The 15717-nt window shown below is 35.1% G+C and overlaps 1 protein-coding gene across 3 annotated transcripts in view; it reads right to left on the bottom strand.

Annotated features, from left to right (window-relative positions):
* Window positions 1-15717, bottom strand: part of PNPLA8 (patatin like phospholipase domain containing 8) — a 34642-nt gene that overhangs the window by 1429 nt on the left and 17496 nt on the right. For all 3 annotated transcript variants that reach the window (XM_039726735.1, XM_039726734.1, XM_039726736.1), the window contains exon 9: window positions 1264-1459. In XM_039726735.1, coding sequence (XP_039582669.1) covers window positions 1264-1459 — 196 coding nt within the window. The remainder of the gene's footprint in view (window positions 1-1263; window positions 1460-15717) is intronic.

Below are 15717 nucleotides of genomic sequence, written 5' to 3'. Positions count from 1 at the left end.
CTTCAGTTAACTAGTAAAATAAAAAAAAAACTATGTAATGCATTTATATGGTCTTTTTCATAACCTATTTCTTTCTCCCTTTAGATCTTTTTTTTGGCTCACTTAAGATTCCATTTCTATCACTTCCTTCAGCATTCATTCTATCTTCTTTGTATTCTTAATGTGTTCCTCCATTCTTTTAAATACCTCTTGTCATATATAAAAAGTTTGAAGTGAAAAAGATATCAGGTATAAGATAAAAGCAAACGATTCTTGTAAATCTGAAATAGTCTTGTCTTGGCCTCTCCTCCTGCAAATTACTCAGCTGTGTCTGTTCTTGTCTCGCCACATCCAGTCTTTCTTGCCCTATTTAATACCCTCCCTTTTTTCCTTTGTAAAACAAGTTCCCATTTGCACCAATCTACTCTCTTCTCTTTCCGTTTCTTTTCCTTTGGTCCCACAATGAACTTTCCTTTCTTTCTTTTCCCTTCAAATTTCCTGCCCCATTTTTCAGCTGCAATGAAACTTTTTGATAGAAAGTAGACAGCACATATCTCCTTCCCACAATTCCCACTGCCTTTCCACAGCTGTGCAAAAACCAAACAGCAATCAAAAATCTAGTTTTTTCCTACTAGTGACAGTCAGCTGACAGAGACTATACAGCAAGGGATCTAGACCATAAGACCATTTCTTGTTCCCTGGCTTTTTGCAGTATCACTTTCCTTTGTAATGGGAGGTGAAATTGTCTGTGTATCACTATTTCCTGTTTACAAAAATAAAACAGATGTAAACTGCTAGTGACAGAGTTCCAGTACACTTCCATCTAGGAACAGAATTTATTTTAGAAAACAGATGCTTGGTTTTTCCTGACAGCAATAGAAGTCATCAGCACTGGAAGATACAGTACAATCCTGGGAAAAGTAAAGGTATAAAAGTGTATTTACTGAAGCTGTTGAAAAGAAATGCTCTATATTAACTATTAGGCATTTCTGTGTTATGGGAAAAACAAATAAAATATAAGAAAATATTATTTTAAAATTAATTCCTGAATATGCCTTTTATCCTAAAGTTCAAGTAGAAATATTTATCCTCCAGAAAACCTGTAATACTGGTACTAAAACTATACACAGTAAGTTACAAAGAGACACACTTCAGTTTCATGGGGCTGGTAGAGAAGAGGAAAGAAAAAAGGTTGAAGATTGTTCTCTGAATTGGAACTATGATCTAAGAGCCATAAATAAAACTGAATACAGTCACAGTACAAGTGTATCTTAAGACACCAACCTTCTGTATCAGTTGCACTGTTGATAACATTCGTCAGTTTGGCTTTCAGACTGGTGTGTGTGACATTGGTCTTTACCTCGCTTTCATACCGGCCAGTGCCCAGTGAAATCAGGCACTGCAATGGAACATTGGGCCAGAGACACTTGCACTCATGAACTGCCAGCGCAGAAGGATTATTTAGGAGCAGACCTCCATCCTGTAAATTAACAAGAAATACAAATATTGGTACTAGACATAACATACGGTCACAAAAGAAACTGCAACTGTCAATTAAATTAGCACAGCCCTGGGCATATGAGGCTTCTTGAAGTTGTCTGGAGATCAGAATTCAGCCCAATACTACCAGGAACAAATGCTACTCTGGAACTGCGGAGAGACATTTTTCGCTAGCAACATCTTAAAAGTGTGATGAGGTTGGGATAAAATACTTCAAGACTAATAAGAATCAGTGTGAATGACAGTAAGCCTGAGAAGCATTCAGACAATGAGATTTGGATCCACTGAATCTCAAGAAGTACATTCAGCACTTCCTGAAAGTAAAATGACCTTCACTCCAACCAAGAAATAGATTAACTTGGACTTTGAATTGAACAGAGCTTTTTTTTTTTTTTCCTTGGAATGCCTTAAAACCAGCAGTTATAAAGGTAAAACTTAGGCACTTCCTGAAAGTAAAATGACCTTCACTCCAACCAAGAAATAGATTAACTTGGACTTTGAATTGAACAGAGCTTTTTTTTTTTTTCCTGGGAATGCCTTAAAATCAGCAGTTATAAAGGTAAAACTTAAGGTTGAGAACACTACCAATAGCAGAGATGAAGACAGCTGTATCCACTCAGAATCTATACAAACAAGTAAAATATAAAAGAAAGACAGTATTTACTATAATAGGTATAATGCAAGCACTCCCTACATTCTAAAGTTCCCTGAATTCGCTATATCCCATATCTGACCATCACATTACTAGAACAATAAGGAAAAGCAACTCTACCCAGGAATACCTTACAATAAAAAAGGTTTTAGAGAGGAGAAACATTTTACAGAAACTCCTTGTAACTACAGCTGTGCTAGAGCAGTAAAACCAGGATCACTGGTTTTTTTGAGTTTGCTTTCTTTTAATTAACTCTTCATTTCAACCTACAAAAAGCTCTTTGAACCCTTTCTGGATACCATCCGCCTTGCTCAAAACACTAAATACACTGCTAACATGAATGGTCTCTTCAGTTCCCATTAGCCTTTGCTCATGTTTAGTCTAGAAAACTAAATACAAGGACGTTTTTGTCCATTATATAATTCCCCATTAATCTTTATCTAAAATCTTAATAATTGTTAGAGTGAGGCTTAATTCTTTCTTTAAACCCTAGATTTAAAACATGCTTACAAAACAATTTCCACTGATACTGTCAATATAATTAAACATGCTACACCATGGGAAAATTAGTGTTATCAGTTGTTTGTGGGTATATTATACTAGAATATTACAATCTTTTTGTAATACTGACAAATAAAAGATCAAAGGAACATAAAATATACATACCAAATCTGTTTGTGATGATAATTAACAACTTTGTGCAATGATTTCTATATTTAAACATTCTCCAATTTAGGTTTATTGTAATAACAGTAAATTCCCAATGATTTTCAATTTAGACACAACTTCTAGCATTTATACAGGAAATAGACACATGTTAGTTTTTGAAAGTTAGAAGCAGGACTAAGAAAGGCAACTGACTTGTGTCTTCTCCTCCAAAGAGATTATGGATGATATTAATCACATCCTAATCAATACTTCAAATAATATTATCTGTTAAAAAAGTGATGTTCATTGCACTGCTTTTGCTTACAATGATCAACTACTAAAGGAGTAAATAATGCTATTAGTTAAACTGTACTATTAAGGACTCAGTGAAGGAAATACTAGAGTAATTTGTTTAAATCTGCAGCTCCAGAAATCATACAGATGATTATGTAAAAAGCTGAAATTCTTGTGAAAAACTATTTTCACCATTTTTTAAATTAGTTATGATTTCATTTATGTGCATTCAAAGAAAATGTAAACAACAAAGAATTTTCCATTCTGAACATTAAAGAACAGAAACTAACCCTTCTGATTCTGAGTAATTCCTCCAACTTCATAAAACTAGAAAAAGCCCATCCCAAGATGCCTACTGAACTAGCAATACAGAAATATGAAAGCTAGATATAAATATTTTTTAATTAATTTTAAGAAATCATGACATATCCTTCTCCATGCTTGCCCTTGAGATACAGCAACAGAATTCCCACATGATTGACTCTGGAGTTTTGTACAAAAGATACTGAGATCACAAGAAACTTCACTGATCCTTGTTTTGGAGAACTGCTAAATTTGCTGTCTTAATTTTTTTTCTCATGCTATTGAATTTATTCTATAGCTATAAAATACTATATAAACTCATCTAAATTATTTATAACTTACTAATTACAATATTTATGGTAAGCATTGGGCTTTTAAAATATATTTATAAAAGTACATTAACCAAAATGCAATAAACATAAATACTGAATGATCTCAAATAGTATGGAATGTCTTGGTAACTAACAAAAGCTTCCTCATCCATGCTAGAGTCCATGAGCATCCTTGCCACTCTAAACTTCTGTTCAATTAAATAACTAGAAGTAAACAAGGCAAATTTATTTGATCTACGGCTGCAGAGATACAATGTCAATCCCTGTTTATCTCAAAACAAAATAATGAAAACAAAATAAGATTCTTTATACCACATACGATGGTGCAAAAATCTTGTTGATATAAAGTGATATTTTAACTGATACTATAACTTCAAGCTACAAATCAAATTCTAAGAAGCATTGCTAACTTTATGTGCAGCCCTAAACCTTTTTGGTTCCTATCAAGTTTATCAGTTCCTGTTGGACAGCTGGAATGTCTTCAATGTGTCAGTCCTTTCCTCTACACTGCTATGTCCCTATGGAATGGTACTGCCTGTGTGCAACAGGGTCCATATGAACAGAATATTCAATAAATTACCCATTATTGACATACACTGGGTCTAAAAGCAAAACCAATAGATCAAGAGACATGATTATCCCTTTTTATTCAATAATGCACAAGGCCAGACTGGGGATAGATACATTGTACAGCTTTGGACACCCAGTTAAAAAACACTGAAGAACTGGAACACATACAGTAAAGAAGCACTAAGATGGTTTGAGGTCTGAAGCACATAACATACGAGACGAGAGGCATGGAAGTATGTTTGCTTACCCCATTGAATAGAGAAGGCCAAGGAGGAAGCTAATCACATGGTTCCACTATCTAAAGTAGAAACAGCCAGATTCTTTCAAAAAGTACAGAGCAAGAGCTGGAGCAGATGTGGAATCTCCATCCTTGGCCATTTTCAAAACTAAGTCTTGAGCAACCCAACCCAGCTTTGAGGTTTAGCCTGTTTTGAACAGGAGGTTAGACCAGATAACCACCTGAGGCCCTCTCCTCCTCCAGTTTTCCTAAGGTTCTACTCTATTTAAAGAAATACTGCATGAATCACAGATGTATGTAATTTTAGCTGTAAAACAAAATTACATCTCAAAATCCATTCTCATTAGAATTTGAATTCTGTCAGTCCAGTCTCAGTCTTGTGGAAAATGCAAAATTTGTAGTGCGAGAAGAGGTTCTGGTTGGACATTTAAGAAAAATGTCTTCACCAAAAAACATTAGAACACACTGAAGAGGAAAGTAGTGGAGTCACCATCCCTGGAGGTATTTAGAGGATATTCAGATGTGGTGCTTAGTGATGTGGTTTAGTGGTGGACTGGGCAGTATTAAGTTAATGGCTGGACTTTGTAGGTTTTTTCTAACATAAATGAGTCTGATTCACACCTTGCAATCTTTAACAGAAAGGGCAACTTACAGGAACTCCACAAATGACGAAACTGTTGCCCTACATCCACAAGTGGAATTGGCCCAAGCTTTGACTCAGGACTCAGTGTTAGGCAAAAAGCCAGGGCAGATCCCTTTTTCTTTCTGTTCTCCCATTCTTGGATTATCTGGCCTTCCCTACCTTTCACCCTCTCTTCTCATTTAGCTAGATCTCAATCCAATTGCAAACTCTTTTTCACTTCCCAAACACACATCTGTCATCCCTTCTCTTCTCTGCTGCTATGCTCAGTGCAGTGGCAACTGCCAGACACTGCTTCATCTGCTGAACTTTGCAAAACCATTCTATACTTGAGTCAACTTAATTTGCTGGCAGTACACCAAACTCAAAGTGCTGGAGTAGGAATGCTAATGCAGGGAGATACTAGAAAAGGGGGCATAACTCTCCCAAAGTCATCAGGCAGGCAAGCAGCAAATAAAAAGGCTTCTTAAAAATTTCTAAATAAAAAATAGATATCTCTAAATTAAAAATAGTGGAAGTAATCAAGTTAATATTAAAATGGAACTTAATACAATCCCAAAACTGCTAGTCATAGCAAAGCAGTGGACTCAGGGACTGGGAGATTATTTTCAGTCTTTTGTCAAATGCTTTCCAGGTGGTAAACATGCAGTTGTCCTGTTTTATGAAATATCTTGTTCCCAGATGAAGCCAATGAATTTTTTCACACAGATTTTTTCACAAAAATTCCTTAATACAACAGTAACCATATTTTTAGATCTTGCTGGTAGGTAACAAGGAGTCTAAAGCTGTAGACAGTATTTTTTATCAGTGTTTTGATTGTTGCAAAATGGTCAGGCAAGGCTCCCTTGTGACTTGGCTTATAGATCTTCAATTACTTAAAGCAGGAAAAATGCACCTTTTGTAAACAAATGCTCAAAAAAAAAAGCTCTGATGGAGATGTCCGGCTTTTACAGTTCTAGAGGTAAAGAAAGGCCTTTCAAAGTTAAACACTGTGAAACAGATGGGTGCAAATTCAACAATCAGAAGGAAAATGGACTGGGAAGTCTGCGAGGAAGTGTTCCAGAGCACGTGGGAGCCTGGTAGCACAGGACTTTCTGAAAATGTTGTCGTATTTAAATAATTATGGTGAATGGGCATGAAGTCACTAGTGACATATTTAAGTCAATACTTTGGAAATAATTATTTGAAATTAAGATACCAAAATTCAAAAATCATACTGTACTTCACCATGGGAGAGCAGTTGTTTCTCACAAAAACATTCTCCACATTCATAGGCTCGCATTGCGTTTCCCAATTCTGTCAGACTCAAGTTGAGCCTTGTAACTGTTTTGTATAACACCTTGTGCCTGCACAGTTTCATTTAAATTATCCTAAACTTTGTGAATAAAATAATCCAGCACTGAATGAAGGATATATAATGTATGAAAGCCAAGTCTGATATTTGGAAGCTGAGTTTGTTGCCTCCATAGTAACCACTTCACTTCACTGCCTATGCAGACATGCTTTGCATTTTAGTTCACTCTTACAGACTTGCTCTGTTGTTTACTTTCACTGTCTTTGTGAAAAAGCAGAGACAGAATTAGTACAAAGCTATCACAGGACAAGACAGGCTAAGACTCTGAGTGGACTTCTGAAAAGTATTTTTTAAATTTTATGCTTAAAGTCAACATAAATATCACAAACATGTAGCTTCAGGATAAGTCTAACTGCTGCAAATTAAGAGTTTGAGGAGTTGCTGCATAGTAATAAGGGGTTACTTAGTAAAACTAAAATAGCTACTTTAACAACATTTACTCTATTTTCCAGAGTAATGGGCAAAATCCTTCTATAAAATCATCTCAATACATTTATGTATGTAGCAGCAAATGTCCTCAGAGTAGAAGATACGCATGAGAAAGGGGAGAACTCTTTCAATAACCTAAGGTAGTAAGGTCTATCAATAGAGGTAACTTCAAGATTCATATCCCAGCCTAGACCTCTCACTGCTCTGGGCACCCATTGTCAATATGAAAATGTCAGTACTTGTACCCTAAGCTTTAAGGCTTGCTCAGGAAAGCATCACTGGGCTAAAAAGTTACAGTTTTTGTTAAGTGCTTTGTGAAAAAGAAATCTACACATTCAGATTTAACTATACAATAAACTAGCCTCCTATAGCTTCAGCACAAACATAACCTTTTCAATACAAAGATTATGTTGTTCTGTTATATATACAAATATGTTTGAAATATACATGAATTATGGCTCTCTTCTTAGGAGTAATCAGTCAGACCCATCACAGTATTACTGAGGATGAAACTCATGAAAAGGAGCTCCCAGTAAGACAGGCAATCTTTATTTTCCTTAACAAACTATTTAGCAAAATATATGAAGTTTTATAAACATGAAACAGGACAGAAGCAGAATGTTTTCCTCTTGCTGACAAGCAATGGATGGCGGTGTCAATATTTCTAACAAATCTCTGTCTGAAATGTATAGTGACCAAGAACAATTTGTTTTCGCTTCATTCTAACTGTATGTTCCACTTTGCTGTTTGAGTGAGAAATTTTTTTAAATAACTTCAGTCTTTTTTTATAAAGTATACAATGACCTACAGTTGTCTCCTTATACAAATATTTAATCCAATTTATTCAGGAAGATTCACCTTTGCTTTATAATCATGCTAAGAAGCAGACTACTGGGGTCAACTACATACAATTATAATATATTCTGCACTATGCTGACTCCCAGCAGAGGCCCTCATTGGTGACAGGTATAAATGCCATCCTCCTACACACCAGATTTCTGACAATTGCAGAAAGAACCAATTCCCTTATTTAGGGAGAGCCAGAGTGCTCCTTTAGATTCCTGAAATAAACACCTTGTGCTCATTATTTTGAAATGCTGTCTCAAAATTATGATTTATCTTTAAATAAAAAGATAAATGCTTCAGTTACTAGAAAAATAAACACTTAAGTTACTTGTCATAAGGAGTGGGATTTCCCTTGACCTGGCATTGGGAAAAATTCTAGAGAAAACATTTGTACAGAATATGAAAATTAAATGCATTGGTATTTATATTATTGAATTACACCAGTATTAAATTTCCATTACTGCATTCTTTTACATTCTTTCTTTTTTAAAGAAAATCTGAAGGTGCATTAGCTATATTTGTACTTCTGCCACACCAGCTACACAGAGACTTTATACTGAGATCACACAATAAAGTAAAAAAAAAAAATTAACATTTGAAAATTTACTGAAAAGCTTCCTTTTCAGTTTAACTGTTTTCCCATACAGTATTTATCATTTTCCCCCTAAAAACTAGCAACACCACAATACAATTGGCATACACTCAAATGTCATGATCAGTGCTTCCAAGAACTGTCAATACTATTGATCTTATATGCAAAACATTTGATAATATATTTTACATTCATTAGAACAAATGCCTGGCTGAGGCAGACTTCTAGGTGATTATCTTGAATTATTAACTTATCCTAGTGAGTCATTAATTCACAGAAAATGACCTGCTGTTCTGAAGACATCACTGAATTTATGGGTTTATGTCACATACAGAAAATGTATGCTTACAGGGTACTGAGGAAATTTGCTAAGTATTAGTAGACATCATGAAAGGATGAATTGTTTGGCAATATAATATATTGTCAGATATTTCATTAAAAGCATAAGTTGTGCATGACAGATCTAATTACATTAATTCTGCAGCTAACAACAGCACACATCACATAAACAGTATGTACTTTAACCATGTTTCCCAAATGATGAATTGGCTGTAATATTACAAGCAAAGATCAGAGTTTGTAACCTAATAAAAAAATGGGCCCATGGCTGAACCTACACTGACCTCAGACACAGACTCAAACTCGGGTTTTCTTCTGATACCTGTGAAGCACAGCTAAGTTAACAGTACAGTTAAAAACCCCAAAACCAAACGAACCAACAAAACCCCTAAACCCATGGGTCTTAATAAAATCCTTCTCTTTTCAGATGACTCCAGGATACTCAAGTCTAGAAGTTTTGTGCTTGCTGACAACACTCAACTTAGGAGGTATGTAAATACTCTATTTGCTATGGCAGAATACACTGGCTAAGGAGAAAGCTGCACAAAACAATTACATTAATATAAAACCTCTACAACTGAGCAAGGAATCCCAGATACGGAGAGACCCTAAACTTAATGAAATATGACCATGATAAATTTTCACAATTTCTAAATTCTTTAAATTTAATTTCCCAAGATAACAATGGAAATATTTAGACTCAATACATTTTTACCTCAGTAACTTGATCAATGTTATTGCTATTACATATTTGTATTAGTTTTCTCAATTAATTGGTCCACATTTTAGCTGCTAGCTTATTAAACAACAGTAAAATGTCAGGAACTTCAAAATGCATTGAGAAAAACACAGAAAGACTAGTAGTGCCCCATAGGGAATGTAGGTGGCTCATTATTGGATATATCACTCAAAAATGCTACCTAAAACATGTTGGTCATTCGTCCGTTCAAAACCAAATAACAATCAATGCTGAAAGCTAACTCTACAGTCAACTTTCAAATCTAAATGTATTACAGACTCCACTAATTTCTTTTTATCTTTCACACTGCAATTTCAAACTAAAATTGGATTTCCATTTATATCCCTTTATTTATAGCATTACGCAAGCTAACTAAATTTCTTAAGACAATTTTAGTAATTGTAGTAATTTAGTAATAAAAGTAATTTTATTCTTTACATGTTGACTCAAACATTACATTTCATTTCACTGCAACTGAAATGAGGTGTATTTGCAGCTAAAGGATTTAATCTTAAAATAGACAAAATATATGAAATAAAGTGAATTCATTGAAGATAATTGCTGTGAAGGATTCAGGATTTGGACATGAACTACCTAGTACCTGCATCCACAGTGGAGGCAGGTGGATGGCGAGTAAGGACTGAAGGAAAAGTTCTGCACTTTCACAAGTCCCCTAAATTAAGAAGTATATGGCTAAATGACAAAATACAGTTGGTATCAGAACCATCATGAAAAAGCTCTGAGTAGGGAACTATTACACAATGATTAAAACCACCAAGGTATAAATTGCAAGGCAACATATAAAGGCAAGTGTAATTCTAAGCTGTATCTTCCTCTGAAAAAGGAAACATATCATACTGTTAAGGTAACCCATGTTCCAGCCTGACCAAGTTAACACCTCTGAATTTTGTTTCTGATTTAGAAGTGCTAATTTTGACTCCAATATATGATTCAACATTGCAAAATGTGTCTTGTGTTATGCAAAAAACACACTGAATAGTTCAGTTGCAATAAAGATTACTCAAAATGCAGCAGGTGCAGCAGAAGACCATTAGGATGAACAAGAGAACACACACTGAATAGTTCAGTTGCAATAAAGATTACTCAAAATGCAGCAGGTGCAGCAGGATGAACAAGAGAACTGAGTCTGTTTTGAAAAACAGAAACAGATTCACATATTTAGACTAAGAAAATTTTAAAAAAAGATAAGTGTCTTTATATAAGCATCAGACACATTAAGTACCAGACCACTATATATCAAAATCAAGCTTTCCTTGAGGGAAGAGGCAAAAGTATATCAATAACCACACCACATCCTTGGCCTTTTATTTGCAATGAACATCGCTATTTTCTTTGGAAATATGGCCCCATTTAAGTCAGTGTTGACAAATACACAACCTAGGAAAATAAAAACAATAGGGAATAAAGAACTGAAAAATTTTTCTTTTTGATCTAGGAAGCAGTGGCTGCAACATCAGAACATGAGTGCAGAACCTACACGGTCTGTACAGAGATTACTGAATGGACTCTGTTCACAATCTTACACTCTATGCAGCCTCCTCTGATCTTACAAGATTTGTTCTATAGCCAATATTAGCTGGTCAACAGTGTCACTGAAGATACATGGACCCAAAAATCTAAGCAAAAAACCAGTTGAATTATTACAGCTTATTTGAGAGCAAGGTTTTGTTTCTTCTTTTAAATAAGCCTTTAGAATGCTTCCAAGTTAAATGCCTAAACAACAGACACTCTCAATTTCATTATACTAAACACATCTGCTAATAATATGTCACTTAGCAAGCCCCTGCAGGGAATCTTTCAAGAAGTCTGCTCTGCAAAATAATACTGGTACAGTAACCACAGCAATTTCACAAAGGCTGGTAAACTGCACAGTGCACATCCACCTTCAGAGCTGTTATCCAAACCTATGGAATCCATAAGAGAGAGAAACGCAGATATCCATGTAACTTACATGTGCCAGTAAATTCCCTTTTCCTTAAACAGTAAGCAACACTGCCTTGAGGGCTGTAGGCAAACATGTATGGCAAAAAGTAGACAGAGAAACAAAGAAAGAGTTGATTCTATCATTGTGAGAACAAGATACACCTATTAAACTGCAGCCTGCACAAGCCCTGGCGCATACTGATCACCGTGGCATATCCTAAGAATGAAAAGAACTTCAATGTGACCTATATTCTATGTCTTCTTAGAGCCTGGGAAGCACCCTTGAATCTAATTTTAAAAGCTACCATGTAAAACCAATTAGGGTGGGATGCACTAAGCAAATCACTTTTGAAGGCCTCTCCTGTAACAAGCTATGAAGATGAATCGGCTTTACAGATTTGTTACCTATAAAATGAAAGGGAAAGTTTGAAAAATATGTAGAAACCATGAATGATCTTTTTCCAATGAAGGTGTGACTTCAAATTTTAGTTACAACTGTTGTACAACATACATTTTTTATTTTTAGGTTGTATTCTCATCACACATCCTGTTACAGCTGCATTATCAAAACTCCACTAACAGACTAGGTGCCAATTTAACTGCTTCACTATCTGACCTTGCTCAAAAAACCCCACATTTATTGGAGCAATATTATACATCAACATCAGCACTATAATAAATGGAATTGTAGTACAACAATGGATTCGTGGAAAGGTGTCAAGAAAAAGATTTTTAAGTCCTTTGTATTAAATTTGGTGTATTTTATTTGAGAAAAATCTGTGGCTTTGTTGAATTTACCACCATCACATACACAATCCCTGATGCCCTTTGAATTAATCCTGTGGGACGAATTTAGTTTTTACTGTAAAAGCTATTAAATGAAGTGTGCATAATGATTTTCTTACATTCTAAATTGTTCTTTTAATTAATTTAATTAATAATTTCCTCAGCATACTTTATTGTCCACTGAAGTGACACTGAGTACCTCAAATGTTTTTCACAGTACAGGGAAAAAATAGATGCAAGAAATAACACCCCTCTGAGGGAAGTAGAGGGGAAAAAAAGTCGCTGGATGTAGCAGGACTGGGGAGAGGTTAAGAGCCTTCAGTACTTCAAAAATACATTTTAAAATAAAGGAACTGACATGTGGCAATACAGCTTCTATAATGTAACATCATGACTTGGTCTGTCTTAACTTGCAGGGTTCCTGGAGAAGCATGTTACAGGGATTAAATCCCTTTGAATGTTAATGTGTTCCTCTTTTGAACCACAAAGAATATTAATCCTACTCCCCCTCATCTACCAACAGCTGCACTGCTTTTTCTTACTTGACAGAGTGGAACCAGAGAGCATGGCACGATTGACCTGAATGTAAATATTGCTGTTTGCAACAACTGATGGCTTTTTGCAGAAATTTAACAAACCAAGTAATCAGCTCACCTGCAGCACAAATAAGTGTTCAGGCACCTAGAAACCTCTTTCCTAACAATGACATCAGAAAAACTGTAAAACTGATTTATAACCTTATTAAAAAATAACACGCTTTACATTGAGAGTGCCCAGTAGAGGAAATCAAAGTGAAATGTTTCCAGTGGAAGGGCATGTGTGTCTACACAAATACACACGCAGGTGTAACTCCACAATTTCGGAAAAGAGAGTCATGCCAACAGTTCGGTTCAGCCACGTCTCCACCACAGACACCTGGAGTCATACCTAAGAACTTTAAGAATTCACCTCAACCCTACACATAACTCTCATTCAGCTACTATATACAGTTTGTGAACGGACTCTGATTCTAACAGAAGCTTGATAACATAAGACATGAATATGCAGGATGACTCTAAAAAAAAATCTACTAAATTTCCATTATCAAAATACATATTTTCACACATTTGAAGAGTCTTCAGTCAGATGAACTGCCAGAGTGTTTCTCATTCAGATTTAAATGTACAACTGAAAGCTAATATGGAACCTGGTCTCTATATAATGCTTAAAGAGTCACAAACTTCAAAGCTAGCAAACAAATATTGTACTTAGTATTCTGAATTTTCACACACATTTTAGATAACTCTGTTCTTGGAATTGTTTAGAAATATCAACACTTCAGAGGGAGGCTATATATAAACTAGTAAGAAACTAGCACAGTTAATGTTCAGAAAACAGATTATGGTGATTAATGGCAGTACCCAATCAATGAAAAAATTCTTAAAACACCATCTTTCTGACACTAGACTGCAATTTTGAAGCCTTTGGCATAAATTATTATTTACACTTAATGCACACTGTGCTGATGCACTTTTCAAAAATCACAGTATTATCAAAAACATCTAACAATGTTATGCTTCGTTTATTCATGTAGTTCAGAAGCAGTTCAATCTCTTAGACAGTGTACACACAGAAAAGAGCAAGAATTTCCATATACACTACATATATACTACTGGCCAAGGAACTTGAAATTACACTTGAAGTTCATTTTCAGAATAAAGATGCTTAACAAGAATCTACTATTCCCCTATTTATGAGATGAACTGTAAGAACAAAGAGTTACCAATATTAACATATTGATAAGACAGCTATTTTAAGAAGGAATATGACTGCATTTAGGATTCTAATGTAAAATATATTTATGCATATGTATTTCTTTTAATTCATGTTGGGTATTTCAGCAGACGTAAAACTCTTGAATATCTTGCCTTTTCCAATGAGGTACCATTAACTCCCAGGGAATAAGAGTAGCAGTCTGCTGCATGCACAGAGGCTCTTACCCCAGAGTTAAAACAAGGCAATTCAAGGTTGTTCCAGAGTGTGTAGGAGATTTATAATCTCTGCTAGAAAGCTGCATGCAGACAGTTATGGAGCATTTGCCATGTAACTTGGTACCTGGATATCCAAGTACCCCCATACAAACCAGATAATTATGGAAATAAGAGATGTGGTAAGAAAAGTGGTAAGAAAAATGTAATCTGGGGAAAGAAAAGCATGTCAGACAGGAAAGGTGGTTTCTATAAGAATTCAAATGTTTAAACATTCCTGGCTGGGGAGAAGAGATTTTTCAGATTATATGAAAAAGCTTGAATCCAAAAATTTAGCATCTAATTCAACTACAACAAACGTCTTTATGGCTGACAAAGTGAATTACATCCTAAGCCCTAGCTTTCTAGTAATTATGATACCTCCTGGCTGGGGAGAAGAGATTTTTCAGATTATATGAAAAAGCTTGAATCCAAAAATTTAGCATCTAATTCAACTACAACAAACTTCTTTATGGCTGACAAAGTGAATTTTCTAGTAATTATGATACATCAAATAGAGAAGAATGGTGAACTTGGGAAACAGGGTTTGTAAGATCAGATGGAAGGGCTTTGTCCAAAGACTCATGAGTAAGGAAAAAAAAAAAAGGTAGACTTTATTCCAGTCCTGTGTGTCTGAAAATACTGAATTTGATCTCTATTAACACTAATTATACATTCCCTAGTCTGGTAAACTGGACTTAAAAGTGAACATAGATGAAATAAGTACCAGCCTTACTGCATTTCACAGTAGCCTGGCAATTCAGAAACTATGTTAAGATGAAGAATTGCATAAAGCACTGTGTAGAAGTTATAAAATCATGTTGTTTATTCAGCTATCCTTCATTTAAAAGCATAGATCAATTTTCAAGTACTTTCAATTCAAGGAAAGAAGGGGTGGAAAGATGAAAAGAGAAAGAAAACTTCTTTACATAGATTAACACTGACCCATCCAATCAGTTATGGAGCAGCTTGGAACAGCTCCCAAGGCTAAACCAGCTCCCTTCCCAGTTTTGCTTGTCCAGATGGAAGATGAACACATTTCAGGATTTCAAGCAGTGCTTTGGCCTGGAATCTGATGTGTTACTCCACTTTTAGTATTAAAAACCTGTGAAAACTTATTTGCTTATTTCAGATAGTAGTTGATTAAAATGTTTTGAGGGTAACAAGATACACTGTACGAAGAAGGGGGGCAGTCAGGTAAGGGAGGGAGGGAGGAAGAGTGTCCTAAACAAAAATGAGAAACAATACAGTGAAAGAAACTTCAGAATCTCTTGAACCTGAGCCCTTTCCCTTTACCCTTAATTTCTATGCAGATTTTAGATAGCTGAATTATTTAATCACCTTATAAATATTGAATCAAAATATGGAAATATGCTGTCTTTATTCAGATAATATTCTAGCTGTTTGTTTGCTTGTACCCACACATGGGGGTTTTTTACTACCTCTTAATCTAATGAATTTTTCTCTATTTCATTTTATACTCATTTACCTGTTAGCCTTTAAATTTCAATACTACTCAAGTACAT

Source organism: Passer montanus, unplaced genomic scaffold, assembly GCF_014805655.1.
Source record: "Passer montanus isolate IOZ18808 unplaced genomic scaffold, ASM1480565v1 scaffold6, whole genome shotgun sequence".
Classification (NCBI taxonomy): domain Eukaryota; kingdom Metazoa; phylum Chordata; class Aves; order Passeriformes; family Passeridae; genus Passer; species Passer montanus.
The sequence above is the reverse complement of the archived record's forward strand: the minus strand, read 5'-3'. Positions and strand labels throughout refer to the sequence as shown.